At 35.2% G+C, this 26124-nt stretch overlaps 2 protein-coding genes across 3 annotated transcripts in view; one reads left to right on the forward strand and one right to left on the reverse strand.

Moving 5' to 3' along the window:
* LOC125659631 (interaptin-like) overlaps positions 1-6782 on the reverse strand; it is a 29926-nt gene extending 23144 nt beyond the window's left edge. The window contains exons 1-3 of the mRNA XM_056142914.1: positions 6734-6782; positions 3489-3601; positions 726-803 (exon numbers count right to left, since the gene is read on the reverse strand). Of these exons, the coding sequence (XP_055998889.1) occupies positions 726-803; positions 3489-3601; positions 6734-6782 (240 nt within the window). The remainder of the gene's footprint in view (positions 1-725; positions 804-3488; positions 3602-6733) is intronic.
* Positions 6783-10531: 3749 nt separating this feature from the next.
* Positions 10532-26124, forward strand: part of LOC125660711 (DNA replication ATP-dependent helicase/nuclease DNA2-like) — a 50161-nt gene continuing 34568 nt past the window's right edge. Inside the window, exons 1-5 of one of the 2 annotated variants that reach the window (XM_056146036.1) lie at positions 10532-10714; positions 18214-18287; positions 20185-20220; positions 22380-24067; positions 25961-26038. In XM_056146036.1, the coding sequence (XP_056002011.1) occupies positions 18228-18287; positions 20185-20220; positions 22380-24067; positions 25961-26038 (1862 nt within the window). In that variant the 5' untranslated portion in view covers positions 10532-10714; positions 18214-18227. Of the gene's footprint in view, positions 10715-12240; positions 18288-20184; positions 20221-22379; positions 24068-25960; positions 26039-26124 lie in introns of those variants that run through there. The other variant, XM_056146037.1, reaches the window with a different exon arrangement.

A 26124-nucleotide genomic window follows, 5' to 3' on the forward strand; every position in this document is an offset into this window, starting at 1 on the left:
TTCATACACAAACATGTCAATATCATACTTTTGATACAAAATAGGAAAAGTAACTATCACCAAACTTCGTTTTCAGTGTCCATAGAGTTTTCTATAACTTCCCAGTAACAAGAGTATCGCAAACAGTAAAACACCCGTTAAACCTTCAGTGCAATATCTGTATCCATGATGAGAAAAAGTCCAGAAAACTATTTGTTTTGCCTCGGACTAGAATGACTCTATGTTATTGGATGAAATGCGTCATGTGACAGTGAGTAACAAAATTTAGATGGCAACATGGCAGCCATTACGTCGTTTTATCTTTTATCAATTACTTTGTTACCATGAATAACTTTACCATTAACCAAAAGTAAGCACTGACAGACACATTGTAGGAGGAGTTGTGATGACAAGGTCAGTGTGACAGACACATTGTAGGAGGAGTTATGATGACAAGGTCAGTGTGACAGACACATTGTAGGAGGAGTTGTGATGACAAGGTCAGTGTGACAGACACATTGTAGGAGGAGTTGTGATGACAAGGTAAGTATGACAGACACATTGTAGGAGGAGTTGTAATGACAAGGTCAGTGTGACAGACACATTGTAGTAGTTGTTATGACAAGGTAAGTATGACAGACACATTGTAGGAGGAGTTGTAGCGCGTAGTGATCATGAATTTTGTACAAGTATCTGAAGTTCATACTGATCACAAATTTTACCAAATAAAATCTGGTGTACTATACCTCTTCAAGTTGGTATAGCAGAATGTTGATAATCTGCTTCAATCTCCAGGAGTACCTCTTGAAGATTTTGATTTGAACCTACAGAAAAAAAGCGTAATTACTCTCATGAATCATCAGTCCCAGTAGCCTTGTGGTTAGGACACTCCACAACTGCGATTCTCTATTTCAACATCAAAACTGAGACTATTATGATCTAGGTATACTGTTGCTTTGCGGAGTGCCTGGATATTAGAGGTGAAAGTCACAGGTATTTCAGAAATGACCCTAAAATGGTAGATGTTGGCATGAGAAAATATTCTCACTGCTACGGCCATAAACTTCATGCATCAGTCTAAATTCGTGGCACATCCCCTAATGCTGGTGATGTATCCACACGAATGAATTTTTTATATATGGGACACAAAACAAGCAAACAAACTCATTGAATATATGTCAACTGGTATACAAGCACCTGGGTAACTCAATGGAAACATCTAGCCAGTGGGGTTCAATTGCCAAATATTCTGTATATTTACCAATCACAAACTGTTTTATACTGTATAAATGCTGTGCTATAATTATAATTCTTAAGTAGTATTTTATTCAGTGATTTATACAGAACATTGAATCTCTTTCTTTCATGCCTCCTCCCCTCCCACTTTTCAGGCATATGATGTATGTCAAGCTCAAGTATTTTGTCTCCATATTAAAGTTAAAGTAATGATTATTCATTAGAAATACTGAAAAAGCCTTTCTCCGGTGTTTAACAAGCTACTGCCGTATTTTTAACAAGAAATCCTATAGCAAACTGTGAAGGATAATTCTTTGATAAAAAGAAATTGAAATTATTGAATTTGAAATCTTCACACCAGCATACATGTATTATCCAAACAGTGCTAGTCCTGCGCTTCATGAAGAATGTCGGTGTGAAGCGCCCCAAACAGTGCTAGTCCTGTGCTTCATAAAGAATGTCGGTGTGAAGCGCCCCAAACAGTGCTAGTCCTGCGCTTCATGAAGAATGTCGGTGTGAAGCACCCCAAACAGTGCTAGTCCTGCGCTTCATGAAGAATGTTGTTGTGAAGCACCCCAAACAGTGCTAGTCCTGCGCTTCATGAAGAATGTTGTTGTGAAGCACCCCAAACAGTGCTAGTCCTGCGCTTCATGAAGAATGTCGGTGTGAAGCACCCAAAACAGTGCTAGTCCTCCGTTTCATGAAGAATGTTGGTGTGAAGCACCCCAAACAGTGCTAGTCCTGCGCTTCATGAAGAATGTCGGTGTGAAGCGCCCCAAACAGTGCTAGTCCTGCGCTTCATGAAGAATGTCGGTGTGAAGCACCCCAAACAGTACTAGTCCTGCGCTTCATGAAGAATGTCGGTGTGAAGCACCCCAAACAGTGCTAGTCCTGCACTTCATGAAGAATGTCGGTGTGAAGCACCCCAAACAGTGCTAGTCCTGCGCTTCATGAAGAACGGCCCCAATTCACATCCCTCATTATCTTATATCCCTCAAAATAAAATTTATTTCTCTTTAACATTGAATACTCATTATTGATTGTTTCAAATACACTAATACACTTACTTTGGCTTGTACACTGAATTTAGGCGGAAAACGTGTTATATATTGCTAGGTGACAATAAACATGTGGTAATTTCACTCATTACCATGATAACTCTAGGCAAATTGTACTACCTCATCGCGATTTCAGCTCATCACTCATTCAAAAATGTCTTCCCATGGGGATCTGGGTTAAAATAGATCCTCAGTAGCCCCTTGCTTGCCCTAAGAAGCGACTAAATGGGGCAGTTCTTTGGATGAGACCGCAAAAACCCAGGTCCTGTGTCACAGCAGGTATGGCACAATAAAGATCCCTACTTGCTCAATGGCCATAAGCGCCAAGCATAGGCCTAAATTTTGCAGCCCTTCACTGGCAGTGGTGATATCTCCATATGAGTGAAATATTCTTGAGAGGGACATTAAACAATATTCAATCAATCATTCAAAAATGTCAAACTGTTTTGAAACATCTATATCTCCAAGCAAAGTCAATGTACTGTAGATTATCATTTCAAAATATAAATCATGCATGGGAGTCTGTAAAGATTGAGAATAATTGCTAAGAAGAGCTTAGTGTTCCGTTATTGGTCACAAGGTCTGATTCTCTATAATAAGCAACACCGCTAATTAATCTACAAATTCCAATACATATTAGAATCAAACTTAAACGTCACCGCACACAAATTCATATACATCTATTTCAATTCTCATTTCGGTTTATCTTGATTTCAGCAAGTAATTACCACAGAACATTCACATTATATTTTGCATTCTTGTGAGCGAGGCTAAACGTCAACATAACTTACAAATTAAATGTACCATAATTGCATGTATGTTACTAACAATGAAATGAAAGGATCTGATGATGGTAGTTTCTGTATAAAATTTGACTGCTACATATCAGTCGACATGGAATGATAAAAATTTACAAAATTTAGTACCTGGAAGAAATAGGCTACATATATACAATTTTGTTTCTTTAGCCATATGGCATAAGTATTTATTAAATGCTCTTCAAATCTTTAGAAATTTCATGATGGCAAAAAGTGCTAAAATTACCTAATACAATATTGAATACTTTTGTAATCATAGAAAGAGAATATAGTTGTACACCTTCTAACTTTTTGCCTTTCTGCTTCAAATGACATCTGAAGAGGGTAAATCTCACAAGATTTTACAGACTAATTTACATTACCAGCTCTTATGGGGCAATAATAAAAGATGCCTCACCTTTCGAGCATTATCACTGCTGCAGCAATAAAATTCGTTCTGTGACAGCTTTTTCTCGAATGACTGCAAGACATTTTGTATTTTTGTCTCGCAGCACTGAGTCCACTGTTCATCTGCAATAGAATTCAAGAGTTCAAATTTACGAAAAAGTAATCTTGTCATTCTTTACCTTACCTCATGCAGGCTTTGTCCTATATAGATTTTGAATTTATCAGGTGGCTTTAAATAGATAGTTTCTATCATGACATCACGTTATTAACAAATCATTAAATTCAAAATCATAACATGACACCTGACCAACTAAATGAGCCAATAAATTAACACCAAACTAGCATATTAAAAGAATTGACATAATTATGCTTGCCTACATGTAGCAAAGCTAGGAGCTGGTTCATTCTTAATTATAAACAATACGTTAATAGTAATTCTGAATCTGGGGATGCTTACTCCTCCTGGGCACCTGACCCCACCTCTGGTGTGTCCAGGGGTCCATGTTTGTCCATCGATTTTGTATTGCTTATAGGAGTTATGAGATTGATCACTGTTGGTTATCTTCACCTTTCATGAGTTCTTTAAACCAAGAACACCAAAAAATCAGAAAAGGACTCTACAAAGCAGAATGTCTGCTCCAATGACCATGTTTCTTCTATCATATCCTTCATTTAAGATTTTTTTTTTTACAAAAAGGTATTTAAATGCCTGCTTACAGGAAGGGAGAATATGCAACAGACCAGACCTGGATTCGAACACGGGCCCCCTGAATCTCTAGTCAGGTGCTCTACTAACTGAGCTTGAATCTCTAGTCAGGTGCTCTACTATCTGAGCTAACTGGCCACTGGCGATCGAACCCAGCTGACTGCTACATTCCTCCCTTGTTAAATGTCTTCACACCTGAAGACATCAACCCAGGATCTTTATCCCCTGGAAGGTATTTTCACATGTCAGTTCCAGGGGCTGGTCTACGGTACCAAATGTAACATGAAGGGAGAAAATGCAACGGACCAGACCAGGATTCAAACCCGGGCCTCCTGAATCTCTAGTCAGGTGCTCTACCAACTGAGCTATCTGGCCATCGGTGATCGAACCTGGCTGACCGCTACATATCTAAAAAAAAAAAAAAAAAAAAAAAGTCATACTCCAAAAATTTTGTGGATTTTTTGGTGCTAAAGTTGTTAAATGATTGTATGAAATATGAATCTTTTTCATTTATGCTTTAATTTAAAATACATTCGAGACTCTTATAAATGACTACTGTAACATGTAGCGGTCACCCAGCCAAGTGCTGATCACGCTCGCCGTTGCTTAACTTGCATGATCAAGAGAGAGACTCTACCTCATCACTAGAAAATTAATTATAAGCTAGCTCACTAGCAAGGCAGTATAAGTTCCCTGCTCAGGGAAGCTTCATCCCGAAGCTTAGCTTGAGTTCTCTCTGAGTGTTTGGCACCTCAGGGATTTTTTTAGGATCTGTAGAGGGCCAAAATTCGGCCCCATTCCCAATGCTAAAGAGCAGGTGTATTTCCCAAAATGATGCCTTAAAATTCCCAAATGAAGAATGCTTTGATGAGAATATGCCATTAGGCACTATTCAACCTTGGTGCCACTGCAAAACATTTTTGACAGTTTTTTTCTCTGCCAAAGACTGGAAATTAAAGCTTGTTTAAGCCACATTGATAATAAAATATCAAATGGTTAACCTTTTACTTGTTTTTCTTATTTATTTGTATAAAACAAATTTTCCAATTTCAATCAAATATTGTTATTTTTCCCAAACTTGAAGGCCCTGGCCCCTGGATTCAAGGGGTAAAAAAATCCCTGCACCTGCTCAGCAACAGCATACACCACTCCCGACAACCATTGGTGGATCCAGGAATCGCAGTAAAGGGGGGAGGGGGGGGGCAACTGTAAGAGGCAGGGGGTCTGGGATCCACCTTGATGATCCCAGTGGGTCCAGGGTGAAGCCCTGGTGGGGGCCCAGGAGACAAAGCTTCCAGAAGGTCCTGGGTTTTTACAGATTTTATAGGCTTTAAATATGTCTCATATATATATATAAGATATCTTATCTTATATATATATATATATATATATATATATATATATATATATATTAATTTCACCTTATCATATATATATATATATATATATATATATATATATATATATATATATATATATATGATAAGGTGAAATTAATAAAATGCCACAAATTCTAAAGATTTTTGGAAAAAATGTAAGTTCTCCCAATAAAAGTAATTCAATAAATTAAAAGATTCTGAATGTCATCTATTTCTCCGAAAATGGAAGAAATGATTGTTTCTTTCATCGTTTACATTTTTCTAAACAAGAGACCCCAATTTACCACCTTAAATTTGAAAATTTGGGAGGGGGGGGGTCTTAAATCCACTACTGACGACAACCACCATCGTCCCCAGACGAATCCACGTCCGTACATGGACACAAAGTCCCAGAGCTCCGATGAAACTCTACCTGAAGCAGGCCTCCAAACAAATACCTGAGTCACTGTGCTGCCACCAATTTGTAACGTGTAACGGTCACCCAGCCAAGAGCTGATTACGCTCGCCTTTGCTTAACTTCCGTGATCAAGAGAGAGACTGTACCACATCACTAGAACGCTAGCTCACTACCTATATAGTATGACTTCCCTCTTATAATGACTGCTACAACTACATACAATACGCTGGAATCATCCTCTCATACACTTTACAGTTGACAAAATACGGAAAGAAAAATATGCAACTTTTTTGCTGCACATTTTTCAACTATATTAGATTTTGTTGGTGCATCACCCTGTACATGGTGTAGGTGGTGTACACCAAAAGACAATTAGGGAAACTTTGTGATCAATCGGTGAAGACAAATCCAGAGCCTGGAAGTTCATCAATACTGAATAAAATTTTACCCTTTACAAGAATATGTTTAATATGTGAAGTATTTTCTGATTTTAAAAAGTATAAATATGACTCGATTTTCAGTTTCTAGGTATATCATTAAAAACCATCAAGGTTTACATTGCTATTAGTAATAATACCCATTTTCCTAACAATGCAATTTTCAGCGATCATAATACAGGTCCCACGAAACCTCACGCGGTATGTGACGGATTTTCATGACAACACTGCATCATGTCGTGTAACTTCCTTATCATCAGGTCGTTGCTTTCATATTTTGCTGCGTGTGATTTACACAGTGAACTTTAAAAGAAAACTATATGATTTATTACTTACCCATTATACTGTCTTTTGTGTTTCTCAATCTGTCACAATAAAACGCCATTATATTAAATGACGTCACAATCATTATGACGTAATAATTGATACAAATTCGTTTACGGTTCCAGGGGATTTCGTTCCACGACATGCATAAAGTAGACTAGTGAATCTTTAGTAGAGATCTGTAGAGAAGATATACAATATAATATCTACTTAGTATTATTACACGAAATTATAAACAGGCAACTAAATTGGCAGACTTTATTTATGGAAACCTAGGGTTTATAAAATGAAAATCCTTCGGGTTTGAGGAATGTAAGTGAGCCAGTTTTTGAGATAGTTTTCCTCTATGGACCATAATTAATACAATTAACCATTACTTTCTATGCCATGTGTGAATTCAGTCGTTGTTTGTTATTTTCTATGTATGAAATTCAACGGAAAACAGTTTCGTTATTGTCAAAACGACAGTCTGATTAAAACCAGACCTTTAATCTCGCCCCCCCCCCCCTTTTTCTGTGTCCGCTCCTTCAAGAAAAAAAGGGGAGGGGGCGAGATTGATGATCTGGTTTTAATCAGACTGTCAAAACGATGGCATATTGAAGAAGTAATTACTAAAAAAAATATTTTTTAAAAAAACCTGCTGTTCAATGAAAACAATCTTCACACATTAAACACTTCGTCAAGATACTTCGGTCAATTTTCAGGTTGGGTTTTCGAGTGGAAAAAAGTTTGTAAACCCGCGACCTACGTCAACACAATCATCCATTACTTCTTTATACTGTTTACTCGTTGTCTTTTGATTATAAATTTGTTCTCTGTTGATTTTTTTAATTCAAGAAATGAATCTTATAATTATTTTTTTGATGGCGGAATCATGGGGGAGATTGGGCGGAAAACTTCATCAATGCGCGCATCAAATTAATTAAATTGCTCTTATCAATTAAAATGCATCAATGTGGTGTATTTATTGCTTGTGAAAATTAATCTAAATCTTGGTATGAATGATTTTTTTAAATTCAACTGAAGATATCTTTATTCATTTACAGCGATTATATGAAAGGAATTAAATTATTATATTAAGGATGTTGATGTGTGGAGGATAGCTGTAATTGACTAGTTGTTATCTCTGAATTAATCATTTCGCGCATACATTGAAGTAATGATATTAACTCAATTGAAGAGGGGAATAATTATATAATTATGTGCATTGATTGAATTGATGTGCGCAATAATTCAATCGAAGAGTATAATAGTTGAAATTTTACATTTTAAACTCTATGAAATGGATGGAAAGTAATAAACTTACGATGAATTTAGCGAAAACACAATGTATGTTGATTGGCACTGCACAAAAACTCTCAAAGTGTAGAAAAATGTGTATCAAAGTAGGAGATATTGTTTTAGATACTGTTAAAACGGCCAAACTTCTTGGTGTACAAATAGATGAATGTCTAACCTGGTCTGTACACATTGATTCTTTATGCAAGAAACTTTCACAGAAAATAGGCATTTTACGTCGTCTGCAAACTTTTATGTCAAATGCAGCATTAATGAAAATTTATAACACTGTTATATTTCCTCATTTCAACTATTGTTGCACAGTTTGGTGCTCAGCCAAAAACAGGGTTTTTATCGACAGACTTTTTAAGTTACAGAAAAGGGTAGCCAGAATTATATTGAAGGTGAAAGTAACTCAAACTTCTACAGGTGATATTTTTAGTGTTCTTAAATGGATGCCTGTTCATGATTATTTTGTATATAGAAAACTAGTGCTTGCTTTTAAGGTTCTTAATAACATGACACCAGAATATATGAACGTTTTTAGTTTTGTCAGCCAAGTTAGTTATAGAACAACAAGAAACTTGGTAGCGATAGTGGCATTTTATATTTACCAAAAGTTCAAACTGAATATTATAAACGGTCTTCTAAGGTATCCTCCACAATTTTATGGAATCAGTTGCCCGAGTCTGTTAGAAGCTGTGGTTCTATTACATCTTTTAAATCAGCATATTTGCAGCATTATTTCTCAAATAAGTGATATATAGATATGATGTATATGTTTATTTTTCCCCCAGTGATATCGTGTGTGTATTTTATGTATATATTTTATATTATGTTATCTATTTTTCTATTCTCTCATTTATCTGTCTGTGAATATGTTTTATACAGGACCACATGTAAACTAGTCATTTGTACTAATTGTGCTATCCTGTCTAAATAAAAGAATTTATTATTATTATTATTCAGTATTGATAAACTTCCGGGCTCTGAATTTGTCTTCACCGATTGATCACAAAGTTCCCCTAATTGCCTTTTGGTGTACACCACCTAATAACATACCTAATGCGCTCATAAATTGAATTGTTTCTTTCTTCAATTGAATTATAAAGCGCACCAATTCAATTGTTGGTATCATTAATTCATTTAAAAAGAGCAATAATTCATATTATTGCGTGTGTCAATTCAATTGATGATACCACTAATGCATTTAAAAAGAGCAAAAATTCATATTATTGTGTGCAATGTAGTTTACATAGACTAGGCCTTTTGACATTAGAGAGAACTGCTTTTTCAATAAAACTGGAACACAGAAATATTCATACTCTGTGATGAGTCATAATTCCAAAAACTTACTTTGTTAAACTCCACCCTGATTCTATGTACAAGTACCCTGAAGTTGATATTAAAAAGATGTTGGAGTTTCCCATTGACAGCACCCACGTGATCTTTGGTGTTCAAATCTTCAAACAGTCTGCTGGAATTCCTACGGTCACGAATTGTGCTCCTTTATTAGCCGACCTATATATATATATATATATATATATATATATATATATATATATATACAAATTCCTTATGAGGCAGAATTTAGTCAAAAGCTTCCACAGAAGAAAAAAAATCTCTTGCTGTGGCCTTTAACTCAGCATTTAGATATATCAACGACGTTTTATTCACTAACAAGGTCCATTCTCATTTATATGTTGATTTTAATCATTTCAGTTACACCGAAATAAAAGACACCACAGGGTATTCCATAGTTGCTTCCTATTTGGATATTTTATTGAACAGTAATGTTAACGGCAAACCGACAACTCAACTTGTTGAGAAACGGGATGACTTCAGCTTCTCCATCGTCAACTTTCCATATCTATGTAGCAATATTCCATCATCACTTGCATATGATGTTTACGTCTCTTAACGCGAGAGTACGTTCTGCATATGATCAACTTTCAAATCAAGGCAAATCACTGATAAAGAAGTTGACGTCACAGTAGTTTGAACAGTCTCGTTTGAAGTCAGCATTTCGCAAATTATATGGTCGTTATACAACGATATCATTTACAAACACAACCTTGTTGTTAAGTCGAATGTTGTCTGACCTGTTTCACACTAATTGTTAGACCGTTCTTTGCACACTGACTTTGACTACGAATTGCTCCGTTTGCCTAATCAAGATAGAGGGATTACAGTGGGTGTGACCGGTCAACATGCGATGCTTACTTCACAGAGGAACATGAACCCACTTCTGATGTGTCCAGGGATCCATGTTTACCCTACCCTTGATTGTGTACAAATTCTTATGGGAATTTATGAGATGAGACTGACCACAAGCACTGTACGTTGTCTTCTCTCATATTTTGGATTTTTTAAAAATATGTTTTGTTATCTTTTCTCTCTCTTTCATTTTTTTTTTATATCATTTTTGGATTTTTTTTTTTTAATTATTATTATTATTTTTTTTGGTATTTTTTGTTTTGTTTTGTTGTTGGTGTTTTTTTTTTTTTTTTAATATATATATCATCAGGGTTTGGAAATGAATTTTCAAGTATTAGTGGGCATGAATCTCGTATCAATATGGTGAAATAGTGCGTGGTCCAAAGGATTGTTTTTTAACGATCGGACTCAATATACAGGTAACCGTTAGCATCTTCTGTGTTTGGAGATAAGTAAAGTGAAATGGCGCAAATTGTAAATAGCATAATGAAAATATAGGTAATATTTTAGCAGTTATGATGGTGAGCAAAGTCCTGAAACTTCAAAATGCCACGATGTTGTCTTCCTCATTTTTGCTGAATGGCGAATTTTGATTTTGGTGGTAGATATCGTGAAAACGAAATTGATACAGATCTAGACCGTGCAGTCGTTTTACCGGTAGCGAATCGGTTTGTTATTTCGTGCACTCAACCTACATGGTCGAAGTTCCAAATGTTCTTGACTGTAATTTAATTTGTATTTCTATGCCTTCTAAATAAGTGGTAACAAAATTCCCAAAATATGAATGGTACAGGCACAGAAATGCCGATTACACCCACCCCCCCCCCCCCCCCCTATTTTCCTAGTTTCGAATTCATTTTTCATTATCGGATCAAGCGCCCTCTACTGTTGCTGACCCAATATATAAAATCGGCAGATCGAAATTGTTGTTGAAATATGCCTTCAAGAAAATTCTACATAGAGTATATTTAGAAACATGTTGATTTGGATGATTTTTTTTCTAAACTAAACACAGTATGACAGTTTAATTAAAATTTGCCCCTACGTTTTATTTGTTAAGCTGGCATAACAAATAATAGAATGTAGAGGCTAATTTTAAGTAGACTGCACAATATAAAAAATTATAAGCATTTTATGATAAACTTTTTGGGATATGCTTTGACTATTTCTGAGACACAATTTTCATGGAATATCTTTTCTTTGCATTTGTTTTGGTAGTATCTGCACTTCTGTCAGCTTTTCAGGTATTTGCATCCTGTAAAACAACACTATTCAAACTTCGAAAATTCGTGATTCAAAACTAGGAAAACAACACATGGTTAGTTTGGATGTTATAATTTCATTTAAAAAGTCAATTATTGTTTATCTTAATATTTAAACTTGTTACAATTATCCTAAATGTTGACAACATACTTAATCTGGATCAACAACACACTGCAAATTTTGAGTTAGACACATTTCTTTACACTCTTTCATTTTCTATGACTTGCACTTGTTCAAATCTGGGTCATTGTTTCAAATTGTAAATACTGTGGAAAATAATCATGCAGATGTTACAAAGACACTACACAGGATAGAATATTCATCCTATTATTGCATTTACCGAGTAAGAAATTTCTAAACCATTCACGCTGTTTTCAAGAATATTTAGATAAAAAAATTATTCGATACTAGCAAATATTCGTTACCGGTATAGCGACTGTATATACGGCCTCACAATTGTCACTATCAGAGCTGTGCACTTTTGTATTGATACAAGGTTAATCGGAGATTCTGATATGGATTATGACATGGAATCCATATATATGATGATGTACAATGGTGTGCTTATCTTATGCTTTCTGCCAGATAAAAGCATAACAGATTGTCCAATAGGGGAATAGTATTGGGACATATTTCACAGATATCTGAAATTTAATCGGTGAACATGATGAAATTGATATAAATAGAAAAAAACACCTCTATTTATAATACATGATTGAATAGATGGAGTATTTTCTTTGTATTCATACATGTAGGACTCCAAAGTGTGATGGGACTTGGAAAGTGCAATTGCCATGTGAAAGTGTGATGGTCTGTGCCAAACCCCGATGGTGTGATGCGCCAAATTGCGATGGTATGAGAGGATTGTGCCAAAGTGTGACATGGACGATAGTGTGATAATGTGTCATGCCAATGAAACACAACAGTTTGGGAATACTTCCTCTATAGCGAGATATTCTTGCGAAAATGTGATATTACCTCCTTGGCAAGAGTAAATATAACCCGTATAACTGAGAAAAATACCTGTGGAGTACATCTCTTTGTGTTTCATGTGAAAAGAAGAAAAGGTGCTAAAATGTTTGATACTTCTGCAAATATATAAATCAAAACAAAAACATGATGTGCACTGGATTTCGGACTCCTTCTCTCTTGCGCAGCAACTTTGATATGACTTGACTGTTTTGTCAATTTAATAGAGACAATTTGTGTCATGTTGAGTGTATGTCACACTTATTCAGCATTGCATGAAATTTGCCATAATTTTTAATTAAAACACCTGTTTACGGTAATGTTTTCTTTCTTGCTAAATTGATAATCGGGTTTTAGCGAGATCTCTAATGAGGAAGTGTTCCCAACCTGAATAATGCATCAAAGTGCGATGGAGTGACACGCGGAAGTCCGTTGGTTTGCAAAACTGAATGGACACAGTGTTTTTGATATGTAGTCTGTACCAACTATATGTTGTTTTACCAAAATATCAATGCAAAATCCATTCTAAATAATACTGATTATAATTATTTCATTACCATTCAGTTGTCTTGTTACTGAACACAAAATTTTCAAACACAAAATCATATGGAATGTTTTGCATTATAGCAACCCCCCAAGGGATTTATTATGTGTACAACACAAGTAATAGATTATGAATTGAAGCATGTTTGGGCAAAGTAGATCTTTCAACAACAGATATACTTTGCTGTTCTCACAATCCTCAACTGTGTAAATTTTGCCCTTGCTATCGTCCATGTTAATCTTAATCAACCACGCCTTCCTCCAATATCCCGAAGACGTTGCCAGCTGAAAAAACCTTCGTTGGGGAAAACTGATGTTGCATTTTTCGGTTTGATTTTGAAAGTTGTTGCAAATGACGTCATCGTTACTCTACCCCCGCACCTTCGGACTTTGGCATGTCAGATCATCGTACAGTGTTACCTCGTTATATCGCCAGCTTTTGTCCCAGTCTATTTTGGTGTTATATCGAGAGTGGCGGCATTAAAAAACGTTTGGTCATTTTAGTTCATCAGTTTGAAAAAAAAATGTGGTTGATTATCGTCCTTTTATTGTTGTCCACATATTACGAGATATGTAAATGCATGACATTGGTTTGCTTTACTTCTTAAAACTTTGTTTAAAAGTGCTTATTCTACGCTTTTGCATTGGTAAAACACGCAAGTATATCTACAATAGTTTCATTTGTGTTATGGTAGGTTCGATGATGACTGACTAGGTTGAGCAAATGACAAACACACGTGTAATGGCAGCAACTTTTTTATCTGGAACGCAGAAATATGACGTCACACACAAATACGCAAAATAGTCACATGGTACACGAAATTTACAACAGTTGATAGCAAGTCTCATCGTATAGAGATTTGGTTTGTGTGCAAACAAACATAGGTGGAAGTGTGCAGCCGATAGTAGTTTTATTTCTTAGTTGTTCATGCGTAGGCAATACTACTGGACAATTTCAGAGGCAATTTTTAATTGAGTATGTTCAAGTTATCGCAATTACCTATGCTTACCTGTTTTCATGAAACGTACTAAATATAGTTTCGCTCTGATTCACCGGAGCAGGCCAATCATGTATAATTAGGGCTTCTGATCCCTGGTCATTTGGCATTGTTATCTGGGGATTTAGAAAGGCAACTTGACCTTTTGTACATGAAAACGGGTGGCGATGTTGGCATTATATTGGGGTTTTTAGCGTGTGTGGAAATCCGTTCTACACATTTTGATTGTGGTATTCGGGGGTGGCAATATAACGCGTGGAAATATACAGAACATATATATATAACACTGTACAAATGACAGACCATCACACTTTGGCATGCCAGACCATTGCACTTTGGCGTAGTATGCCTATAGGAGAGGGACCATCGCACTTTGGTCTGACCATCGCACTTTGGTGGTCATAACGTTGACAACCATCGCACTTTGGCATAACCAACGCACTTTGAAGTAACCATCACACTTTAAAGTCTTGAATATATATTTATTGTTTAAAATTCAGATACTTGTGCTTTATTTCTTTAACAGTTGAAAGTCCATATCTGATTCCGAGACAAGGAGGATGGGGCAAAACTCTAGATAGTGTATGATAGGATAGAGAAACTTGTCATTAAGAATATTAGTGAAAGATAACTATGTCATTCGTACTCTTTACAGGCCACCTCTTTCTGTCTTAGTTAGATAGATATTTATGATAGATATATAATAAAAATATTTGGAGATAAATATAAATAAACGGATGTACATAAGGTAAAAAAAACCAAGCAAATTAACCAGTAATGAGTCTGAAATAAGGATCAAAAGTCTGCTGACTAACTTTCAGACTACACTGTATGTTTACGTATGTCTTTAGTTTCATATACACCAGGGTATAAAACTGTTGTTGTAACGGTTTGTTTTGAATTTTGGTAAATAATTCTTTGAAGAGTTTCTTGGATTATATAGATTTTTATGAATGTCAGGAAGGAGGTAGTGGAGTCGATAGGATGCATCTTCCATATCCTAGAAAAGTTTTAAACAGATATTTTTACGTCTTGTCAGATAGGTTTTCAAGTTTTCAAGGCTTTTTCGTAGGAGTCTAATGGTTGTATGATCTGATTTGTTGGTCCTGATCTCGACTATCTGCATTCGGTTTGTAAGGAAACTTTGGAACCATTGGTATCACTATTATGTAGCTTTTCCATAAGTTTTTCATGGTATATGTGGTCGAATGCTTTACTGAAGTCAATTAGCAAAAGCCTGGCAAACATTTTGCTGTCATCCAGAGCCTTATGAAATGGTTGAAGTATTTTTAGAAGAGCATGCGCTGTTGAACTGCCCCTTATTGCACCAAATTGGCTAGGATCCACATATGGACAGGACTCTCTCCGATGTTGAACTGGGTGCTTTTCGAAAAGTTTAGCCAAAATAGGTGTCAGTGAGATTGGTCATTAGTGTTTCATTGGATTACATACTAGAGTTACTTTTGATACTGGGACAACATCAGCCTTTTCCCAACATGATGGTACTGTGCCTCCCTTAGTGAGCTGTTGAAGATGGCACATTTTGGTTTAGCCATGGTATGTGATAGCTCTTTCAAGATCCAGTTTGGGATATTATCAGGACTTATGGCTTTCGTGGTATTTACGTTTTTGAGCTGTTTTTCAACAGTTTCTATTGATATTATCAAGTCATTAGACAGGGGATTTACACAAGACAGTTGGGTTTCTGACAGTGGTTCAAGATCATTGGATACTGAGACAAAGGCCATGTTAATTTCATTGGACAGTACCTGAATGTCACCATTGAAATTGTTTGTTGCAAGGTTTTGTAGATCATCACCCTTTTTATTCAGGCCTAAAAAGGCTTTAACTGATTTCCACCATTGCTTATTATCAAAATCGCACATCTCGTCAACAAACTCTTGGTAGAATTTAGATCGAAGCATTTTTGATTCTCTGTTCACTTGATTTCGTAGTTTATGGTATAACTCAATATCTCTGCTGTTCCTGGCATGTTGTTGTCTACAATTTAGTTTACGGAATACAGCTGTAATCTATGGTTTGTCATTTGACCGCACTACTTTTTTCGGATAGGAATGCACTGGTCCACAATGTCTGAAATTGTTTTGTTGAAGAAGTCTATTTGGTGTTCACATGAAGGTAATCGATAAAGATCTTCCCATTTGACAGCGCTCAATTTAGCAGCATCTTCCATCTTCTGGTTATAAACTGAGGCACGTCTCGATGTTATCACCGATATTTTTGGTTTCACTAACTTGGTAGTGCATGGCTTAACAATCACTGCTTCATGATCAGATGACCCTAAAGATCCAATCGTGAAAGGTTCACCATAGTAGTCTGCTAGATTGGTTATTATCTTATCCAAAGTACTTTGAGATTGAGTTGGTGTTTTTACAATGTTTGAATTTATTTAAATCTTCCAAAATTAAATTGCCAGCATCGGGGTGTTTTTGGAGTATTTTTTCTAGACCCTCGTAGATATGGGATATCATTACTGCATGCTGTCCGTCTGGTGGATGGTAAATGATTATAACAGACACACTTTGTGGGAGACAATGAGGCTGGATTGTGATCCATATTTTTCAAGGTCATTAGTTTCAAGTTCACTCCAAGTTTTAAAGGGAATATTGTCCTTGACATAAATTGCAACATCTCCTTTCCTGTCTGTATGAGAGTGGCATAATGAGGCATGGTAGCCAGTCATTGGGATGGGATCAACCAAGGAGTTGCTGTTTAACCAGGTTTCTGTTATTACAGCAATGTCAATTAAGTTACGATCACATATGCACTGAAGGTCATCTGGTTTTAATATCGTTGATCGTGCATTAGCATTCAAAAATACAGGGAAATCCCATAGTGACCTTTATTAAGTTTTCAAAGTTTATTGATCTTTTAGGTTTGTTGTTGGGCAATTGGCACTGGCCATTATCTTGCATTGTTTTCTGATTCCTCCACGTATTATGGTACAGTGATGTCTGTCTGTCCGTATGATTGGGATTTTCTCTTTCTAATTTCATTTCTCTGTCACATATGGAGTGAAACTTGCTATGTAGCTTCTTTGTGGATCATTTTAGATCTTACTGCAAGTTTGATCCATTTTGACCTTTCTTACATGAGTTGTGCCCCTTAATTTGAAAATTAATGTTATATGGAGGTTACTTAATTTGTCCGGCTAACTCCTCCCACAGTTTTCAAGCGAGGACCATCTTGTTTTACAGAGTATTTGTATGGGTATTGAAGATGTGCATGGGGCAAGGAATTTGATTTTCTTCAATTTTTAAGAAAATCACAGGTTATTGAACTTGGTCAGTTTTGAGGAATTAATTTGTTGCATAGAGAGTACATGATTTGTCTGTTTTTCCTTTCACAGTTTTCAAGGGAGGACCTTCTTATTTTACAAAATATTTGTATGGGTATGGAAGGTGTGTGTGTGTGGCAAGGGTTCTGATTTTCTTCAATTTATAAGGAAATTACAGGTTCTTGAACTTTAGTCAGTTTTGAGGAAATATTGCATAGAGAGTACATGATTTGTCTTTTATTTTTCCCTCCACTGTTTTCAAGTGAGAACCTTCTTATTTTACAGAGTGTTTATATGGGTATTGAAGGTGTGTATGTGGCAAGGATTTTGATTTTCTTCAATTTTTAAGAAAATTTCAGGTTGTTGAACTTAGTCCATTTTGAAGAAATATTTTATTAAGTAAAGGGTATGGTTTGTCTTTATAACTCCTCTCACAGTTTAGATGCCTAGGTATTTGTAAATAATTTGAAGATGTGCATAGTGCAAGGATTTTGATTCTCAAAATTTTTTTTATTTTCTTTGACGTTTCAATATTGAGAAGTTGTTGAACTTAGTCAAATTTGGGGAAATATTTTACACACAGAACTCTTGGTTTGTCTATCTATCTCCTGTCACAGATTTAAGCTAAGACCCTTTATTCATATTATGCAAAGAAAGTATGTCACAGCCTGATGTGATTTATTGCAGTACTTAGAAACAAGATTTTTGTACTAATGTTGCAGTACAAAATATTGTATTTTCCAACTTCTAGTGTAAAAGCAATTGTAAAAACAAAACAAACAAACAAACAAAAACCACAAAAAAAAGAAAACAAAAAAAAAAAAAAAAGAAAAGAAAGAAAGATTTAAACTACATGTATATTATTAAGGTTTCCAATCTCATTAATTTTTTCCAAAACTAAATCACTAATGTTTGCAATATTTCAGATCTGAAATATTGAATGGTGGCTGGCTACAATGATTTTTCAAACATGGGAAAAATGAAGAAAACACCAGTAAAGGTAATTGTTACCTGTGATTTTCTTAGTGGATCTGACTTTTCAAAATCTCTTGTTAAAAGATCAAAATGTTTCTCTGTTTATGAGAAAGGGAAACTGGCAAAAGTTAAATAGTAATTAAGTTTTACTAAGTGGTGTTCAAAGTTTTGATGCGAGTGGCTTAGTTCAGAGTGCAAAAATAGTTTGGAGCTATTCTGATCATCTTTTGTTTGTCGTCTGTCTGTCCATCTGTTTGTCTGTAAACTTTTCACATTTTCATCTTCTCAAGAACCACTGGGCCAATTTCAACCAGATTCATGGGTGAAGGGGATTCAAGTTTGTTCAAATGAAAGGCCATTCCCCATTCAAAGGGGAGGTCATAGCAAAAAATGTAAAAATAGAGTGGGTCATTTAAAAATCTTCTCAAAAACCACTAGGCCAAGAAAGTTCAAATTTACATGAAAGCTTCTTGACATAATGCAGATTCAAGTTTGTTTTGTCTTGTTAAAAAATGGCAATTGACAGTGCTGCAGATCAGGCCTGGGGTAATGGTATGTAATTGAGCCCAGGCCTGCTGCAGATCAACTTCAAAGAGTCATGGGCTGCCGAAGTCTTGTTCACCGATTAATTTGAAAAGTACTTGAACAGCTTTGCGTGCAAGTCCCAACTGATATATTGGTAGCATTTATCATAGTTTCTTTTGTAGAAACAATGGCAAAAACATTTTGGTGTGGAAGTAAAGCATTTGTTGTGAAATAAATTTACAGATTAGATTTTCACATAATTCAATCAAGGTAACACCTTTTTTTCAACTGTGTTACGCAGAGATGTTACTTTCTCATTTTAAACATATTTCAACATTTTTGGCCGGATTGCACAACGTGCAAACGGCTTATAGAATGATGAATGGCGGGTGAGTTTGGGGTCGGGTGTCCCTGTAATAGGGTACCTACTTTGAGTAATCAACTCTTTTCACACCTTTAACTTGGCGTTCCTCAAAGTTTGTATAGTTGTTATGGATACATTGAAGATGTGGCAGTGCAAAGCCATGTGTGTTTTTTAAAAGTGATCAGACATTTTTTGAAAAATTAACATGTGTTGAACTTTGTCGTTTTTTAAGCGTGCATTAAATAGTTGGTACCTATTTTCTGTAATCAACTCCTCTCACACCTCTAACTTGACATTCGTCAAACTTTGTAGTTGTTGTGGATATATTGAAGATGTGCATGTGTTTTCCTGTATGTTTTGTACTGTTGAGACAGATGATAGATAACATATTTTTAAGCAACCTGGCCATACATGTAATTTCTGTTCTTTTAAAATGGATTTTTATTATGGTTCAGAATTTAAGAAATATTTTACATCCAAATTGACAGCTAATGTCACTTTAATGTTTGATATTCTGAAATACTTGTCTGTATTTGTGTAAACAATAGAGTTGGAAATTGTTTCTTAAAGTAAAACTTTCAGAGTTGGTAAAAAAAGCTGGTTTTCTTTGATAAAGAGCTACATGTATGTATGTATGTATGTTAAGGGCCTAGCCTCCCCTTCGCTTGTGAAAATTCAAGAGAAATCATTTAGATTTGAACACAACACCAACCCACCCAAATTGTGAAAATTCATGAGAACTTATCAAGATCTGAGAGATTTTCCTTTTCTGTTTGAAAGGAAACCCTCTAAAATTTGAATCCTTTTGGACAAGAGAAATAAATGAGGAAAAAGGATTTTTTTATTTGTTGATTTTCTGATACAGTTTTGTCAGCAACACTCTTTTCTAAGAGGCAGCAATTCTGAAACAAAGTAAATAATTATTTTACATGTATTATAGTTCCTGTTGTATATATAGCTTATGCCCAAATGAAATTGTGATTAAATTACACCCTATTTTTGCTTTATCTAAAATTGGTCATTGTTTTTAAAGGATGAAAAGCAACAAAAGATTTCAAGTTTTTTCCAGGTATGTATAGTTTGTTTAATTGGATATGTTTCAATGCAAAGAAAACATTGAAAATCTCCATGGCGAGCAGATGCACACGAAAAATTGTTAAGAAAACACAAAGAAATATGCAAATTTTGAGCTCTTTCGTGTCAGAGATGCATTAAGTTGTATTTTGAATGCTTGAATAGGATAGAATACCATATAACATATTTTTTATGGTTTTCCATTTTTTGTGGAATTATGTTGATAGGAAAAATCTGCAAAAATTGCAACAGAAAAATGTTTATAAATATACATATATAAGTATAATATTGGGAAAATTTGAAGCTTCTGTTTAATGATATAACAGTAGGTAAGGTAGAAATGTTACCTTGGTTACTGTAACAATACAGGAAACAGGAAAACAATGTACAAACTATCATAGTTCTAGTAACGTAATGTACAAACTATCATAGTTCTTAGTAACATAATGTACAAACTATCATAGTTCTAGTAACGTAATGTACAAACTATCATAGTTCTAGTAACGTAATGTACAAACTATCATAGTTCTAGTAACGTAATGTACAAACTATCATAGTTCTAGTAACATAATGTACAAACTATCATAGTTCTAGTAACGTAATGTACAAACTATCATAGTTCTAGTAACGTAATGTACAAACTATTATAGTTCTAGTAACGTAATGTACAAACTATCATAGTTCTAGTAACGTAATGTACAAACTGTCATAGTTCTAGTAACGTAATGTACAAACTATCATAGTTCTAGTAACGTAATGTACAAACTATCATAGTTCTAGTAACGTAATGTACAAACTATCATAGTTCTAGTAACGTAATGTACAAACTATCATAGTTCTAGTAACATAATGTACAAACTGTCATAGTTCTAGTAACGTAATGTACAAACTATCATAGTTCTAGTAACGTAATGTACAAACTATCATAGTTCTAGTAACGTAATGTACAAACTATCATAGTTCTAGTAACGTAATGTACAAACTATCATAGTTATAGTAACATGTACAAACTGTCATAGTTCTAGTAACATAATGTACAAACTATCATAGTTCTAGTAATGTGTACAAACTATCATAGTTCTAGTAACATAATGTACAAACTATCATAGTTCTAGTAACATAATGTACAAACTATCATAGTTCTAGTAACGTGTACAAACTATCATAGTTCTAGTAACGTGTACAAACTATCATAGTTATAGTAACGTAATGTACAGACTATCATAGTTCTAGTAACTTAATGTACAAACTATCATAGTTCTAGTAACGTAATGTACAAACTATCATAGTTCTAGTAACGTAATGTACAAACTATCATAGTTCTAGTAACGTGTACAAACTATCATAGTTCTAGTAACGTAATGTACAGACTATCATAGTTCTAGTAACGTAATGTACAGACTATCATAGTTCTAGTAACGTAATGTACAAACTATCATAGTTCTAGTAACGTAATGTACAAACTATCATAGTTCTAGTAACGTAATGTACAGACTATCATAGTTCTAGTAACGTAATGTACAGACTATCATAGTTCTAGTAACGTAATGTACAGACTATCATAGTTCTAGTAACGTAATGTACAAACTATCATAGTTCTAGTAACGTAATGTACAAACTATCATAGTTCTAGTAACGTAATGTACAAACTATCATAGTTATAGTAACGTGTACAAACTGTCATAGTTCTAGTAACGTAATGTACAAACTATCATAGTTATAGTAACATAATGAAATAACATATGATCAACATCTCTTATGTTTCTTTATGCCCTCAATATTGAGTAACTTGTATTTCATTCAAGTCAGGTAATTAAACTGCATATGATAAACTTATTGCATACATTTACACATAGATTGGCAGGGATTTTATCTCGGAGTATATAGTATGAAAGGGAAATAACTCTAATGCATCTCAAGACTTTGTTTTACTGTGTATCACTGTGTGTGCTTGTTTTTGTCAAAGTTACTTCTACTTTCTTCCACAAGGAAAAGTTGAGTGACTTCAGATGAAACCCATGAATATTTTTTCGGTATTTGATTTCAGTACAGTATAGCATGATTTGTAAATTGTCAGTCTTTTATATGCTTAATTACCCACAAACATAGATGCTTTACAGGATTTACTTTCTCACGGATTGATCTGATTTTCAGCAGGGAAACACCTCTAACAAACCAGCAAACTGTAGTCTATTCACAACTCTAGGACACAAGCCCTGTGCAACATCCAAGTTATCTCTGAAGAAGAAAAAGTCTACAGAGTCACAGAAAAGTTGTAAATTTGATGCAAAAACAGAAAAATCTAACAGTCCAAGCAAAGAAAACTTCGAGTCCTCATCTGCACAAGGCAGTGTAGAACTACAAAAACGAGAAGAGGCAGACAACAAATCACCCTGCAATGAAGTGGTTGTCATTCCCGAAACACAATTATTCAAAAGTCCCACTGTTAGCATCCAGGCTGATAGAAAAAATGACTGGGTCAGTGATTGTGAAGAAATTGTGATACCTGATACACCAGAGGTTTCCAAAGTGGTGACAAAAGGGAAGAAAGCCTTTGGAAGGAGTTTTCTTACATCTTCAGTGGCTATTGGAAAGAAACCTGGCCTGACAAAATCAGAAATAATTCAGAAGAAACGTTTATCTCGAGCTCGGAAGAGTTTAGTTTCAATTTCTATTAACAACCATGTTAATGGAAATGTCACAGATGAAAGCAGTGAAAACTGGAATATTGACAAAATTGAATTAATAGATGAGACATCCAAAGATGTAAGAGATGATAACATGGACTCTAGTGGTATTTGCCATGAAGCAAGTTTGCTAATGGAAAATGCATCTCAAATTTTTGTGAAAACAAATATAAAGAGCAACTCTGACACTCTGCAAGATCAGAGTCTGGAAAACAAGAATTTGCAAAATGATTTAGAGAATGTCAGTAAGGCAAGTTTGAAACCAGTAACAGCAACAATGGGTGTCTCACCCACAAAAGTATATGAAACCTCCATTAAGAGAATGTCAAAAACTGGGGAGTCCCCTGTATATAAAAGACTCGCTGCTCAGGGAGATTCCAAAAGTGATGATGAACTCACAATAGATAAAGATAAAGTGAAAAGAAATTTATGTGGTGTAAAAATCAGCGAAAAGAAGAAAATAAAACCCAAAATATCAGCTGTGAATAACTACCAACTAACAATGAGTGCACGTAAAAAAAATGAAAGTCAAAGTGTGACTACTGTCAATGATGATGTTCTCGGAGAATTACTTGGGGAGCTAGACTCTAAAACTAATGCAAAGTCTGTGATGTTCATAGATGAAAATACTCCCCTGACAACTCTGAGGTTAAAGAACAGAATGTCTCTGGCTACATGTAGGAGGGGTCCAAGGTTGACAGAGAACTCAGAAGTTTCAGAAGAGGAACAGATGTTATTTCAAACTTTGGACAAAGAAATACATGCTGAATTTCTTGATGCAAAGAATGCTTCAGCTTCTGTCAAATGTGCAGAACCATCAACGACTTACAAATCATCATCAGTAGAGCCTGAACCCTCCCTGTCAACGACTTACAAATCATCATCAGTAAAGCCTGAACCCTCCCTGTCAACATTCCCAGAGGCTCAAGTTCAAGACGTGGAAAAAGAAGCTATGGATATTGAGCTGGTTGGAACACCAGACGATTCTGATGATGAAAAGACTGCAACACAAAACATTAAGGAATTTGCTACTCAGCAATCAAAACATCCCTCTCTAGCAGACGACATTGAAGAGTTCCATTCACAGATGGATGATAGTCTCTGTGAAGGCCTAGATGCTTTGTCACCATTTAAAACAAAAGCACAGAGTACTAAGTAAGTAAATATCAGCATTTTATGCCCCTGTATCAGAGGTCAGAGGGCATAATATTTTTGCTGTCTGTATGTCTGTCCAAAATGTTAACCTTGTCCATAACTATTAGATAGTAAGTGATAGGGATTTCATATGTGCAATCCATGTGACAAGACCTTTCTTTTGATATTAAAGTTTTTGACCTTGTGACCCTGACTTAAAGTCTTTGGAGTTTAAGCTACTTTTAAGAAATGGTAACCTAGGTTCCTGAACTTATTTAAGGTAGGGTTTTCATTTTTATGCCCCCCTTCAAAGAATGGTTTGCACCTGTCGGTCGGTCGGTAGGTAGACCACATGTTGTCCGCTCAATATCTTGAGAACCATTCACTTGATGATAATAATATTTCATATGTGGGTTGGTTATGAGTAGAAGAGGACCCCTAGTGTTTTTCAGGTCAAAAGGTCATAGGTCAAGGGTCAATCTACTCTGGACATAGGAATATAATGTCCACTCAATATCTTGAGAATTCTTTGCTTGACAGACATCAAACTTGGCACACTGATACATCCTAAGGAGTAGATGACCCCTATTGATTTTATGGTCAAAGGTCAAGGGTCAAACTGGGCATAGGAATATACTGACCATTCAATGTCTAGAGAACCCTTTGTTTGACAGACATCAAACTTGGTACACCAGTACATCTTCAGAAGAAAATGACCCCTATTGATTTTGAGGTCACATGGTCAAAGGTCAAGAGTCAAACTGGACATAGGCATATACTGTCCGTTCAATATCTTGAGAACCCTTTGCTTTACAGACATCAAACTTGGTACACTAGAACATCTTCAGGAGAAGATGACCCCTATTGATTTTAAGGTCACATATTTAAAGGTCAAGGGTCAAACTGGACATTTGAATATACTGTCCGCTCAATATCTGGAGAACCCTTTGCTTGACAGACATCAAGCTTGGTACACTGGTATGTCTTCAGAAGAAGATGACCCCTATTGATTTTGAGGTCACATGGTCAAAGGTCATGGGTCAAACTGGACATAGTAATATACTGTCCGCTCAATATCTTGAGAACCCTTTGCTTGACAGACATCAAACTTAGTACACTGGTATATCTTCAGGAGAAGATGACTCCTATTGATTTTGAGGTCACATGGTCAAGGGTCAAACTGGACATAGTAATATACTATCCACTCAATATCTTGATAACCCATTTGCTTGACAGACATCAAACTTTATACATTGGTACATCTTCAGGAGAAGATGACCCCTATTGATTTTGAGGTCAAAGGTCAATAGTTGAACTGCACATAGTAATATATTGTCTCCTATATTTTAAGAATTATTTGCTTGATTGACACCAAACTTGGTACACTGGTACAGCATAAGGGGTAGATGACCCCTATTGATTTTTAGGTCACATGGTCAATCCACTCTTGACATAGGAAGATATTGTCTGCTCATTATTTTGAATTGATGATACTACTATCAATTAAATGATGTGTGTGTATAACCCTTTTCAATTTTGCACCATGGGGGGCATATGTGTTTTACAAACATCTCTTGTTTGTACATGGATTCCTTAAGACAAGATATTTTGTATTTAGATTCCTTGTTTCTTTGTACTGTCATTGATATTAGTGAACATCAAATTTCTTGGTTTTACCTAAGAGTTCAGTCTGGACAACAATCCTTTATTTAGGATTACATTCAACATTTTATCCTTTATTTATTCTGTTCTCTTGTTGAATGAATTTAGTACTATATTCATCATTTGATTTCATGATCAAGTACAAAATAAATAAAAGTTGATGTTTAACAGATAATGATCAAACCATAGTGCCCCTTTACTGTATGCAGGTTGGATATTTGAATTTTCAATTATTTTTTTTTTCATATAAAGAAAAGTAGAAACAGATTGTGAGAATCCTGTGTGCATGAAGTATGGGAGACACATTGTTATGAAGAAAGAATACATCAAGTAAGCATGTACAGATTTCAATTTAAAGAGCTTAGCAATAAATTTAATGTCAGTCTTCATTTGAAAAAAAGTAACCTTGAATTAAG

This window comes from Ostrea edulis, chromosome 1 (genome assembly GCF_947568905.1).
Source record: "Ostrea edulis chromosome 1, xbOstEdul1.1, whole genome shotgun sequence".
NCBI classification, from domain to species: domain Eukaryota; kingdom Metazoa; phylum Mollusca; class Bivalvia; order Ostreida; family Ostreidae; genus Ostrea; species Ostrea edulis.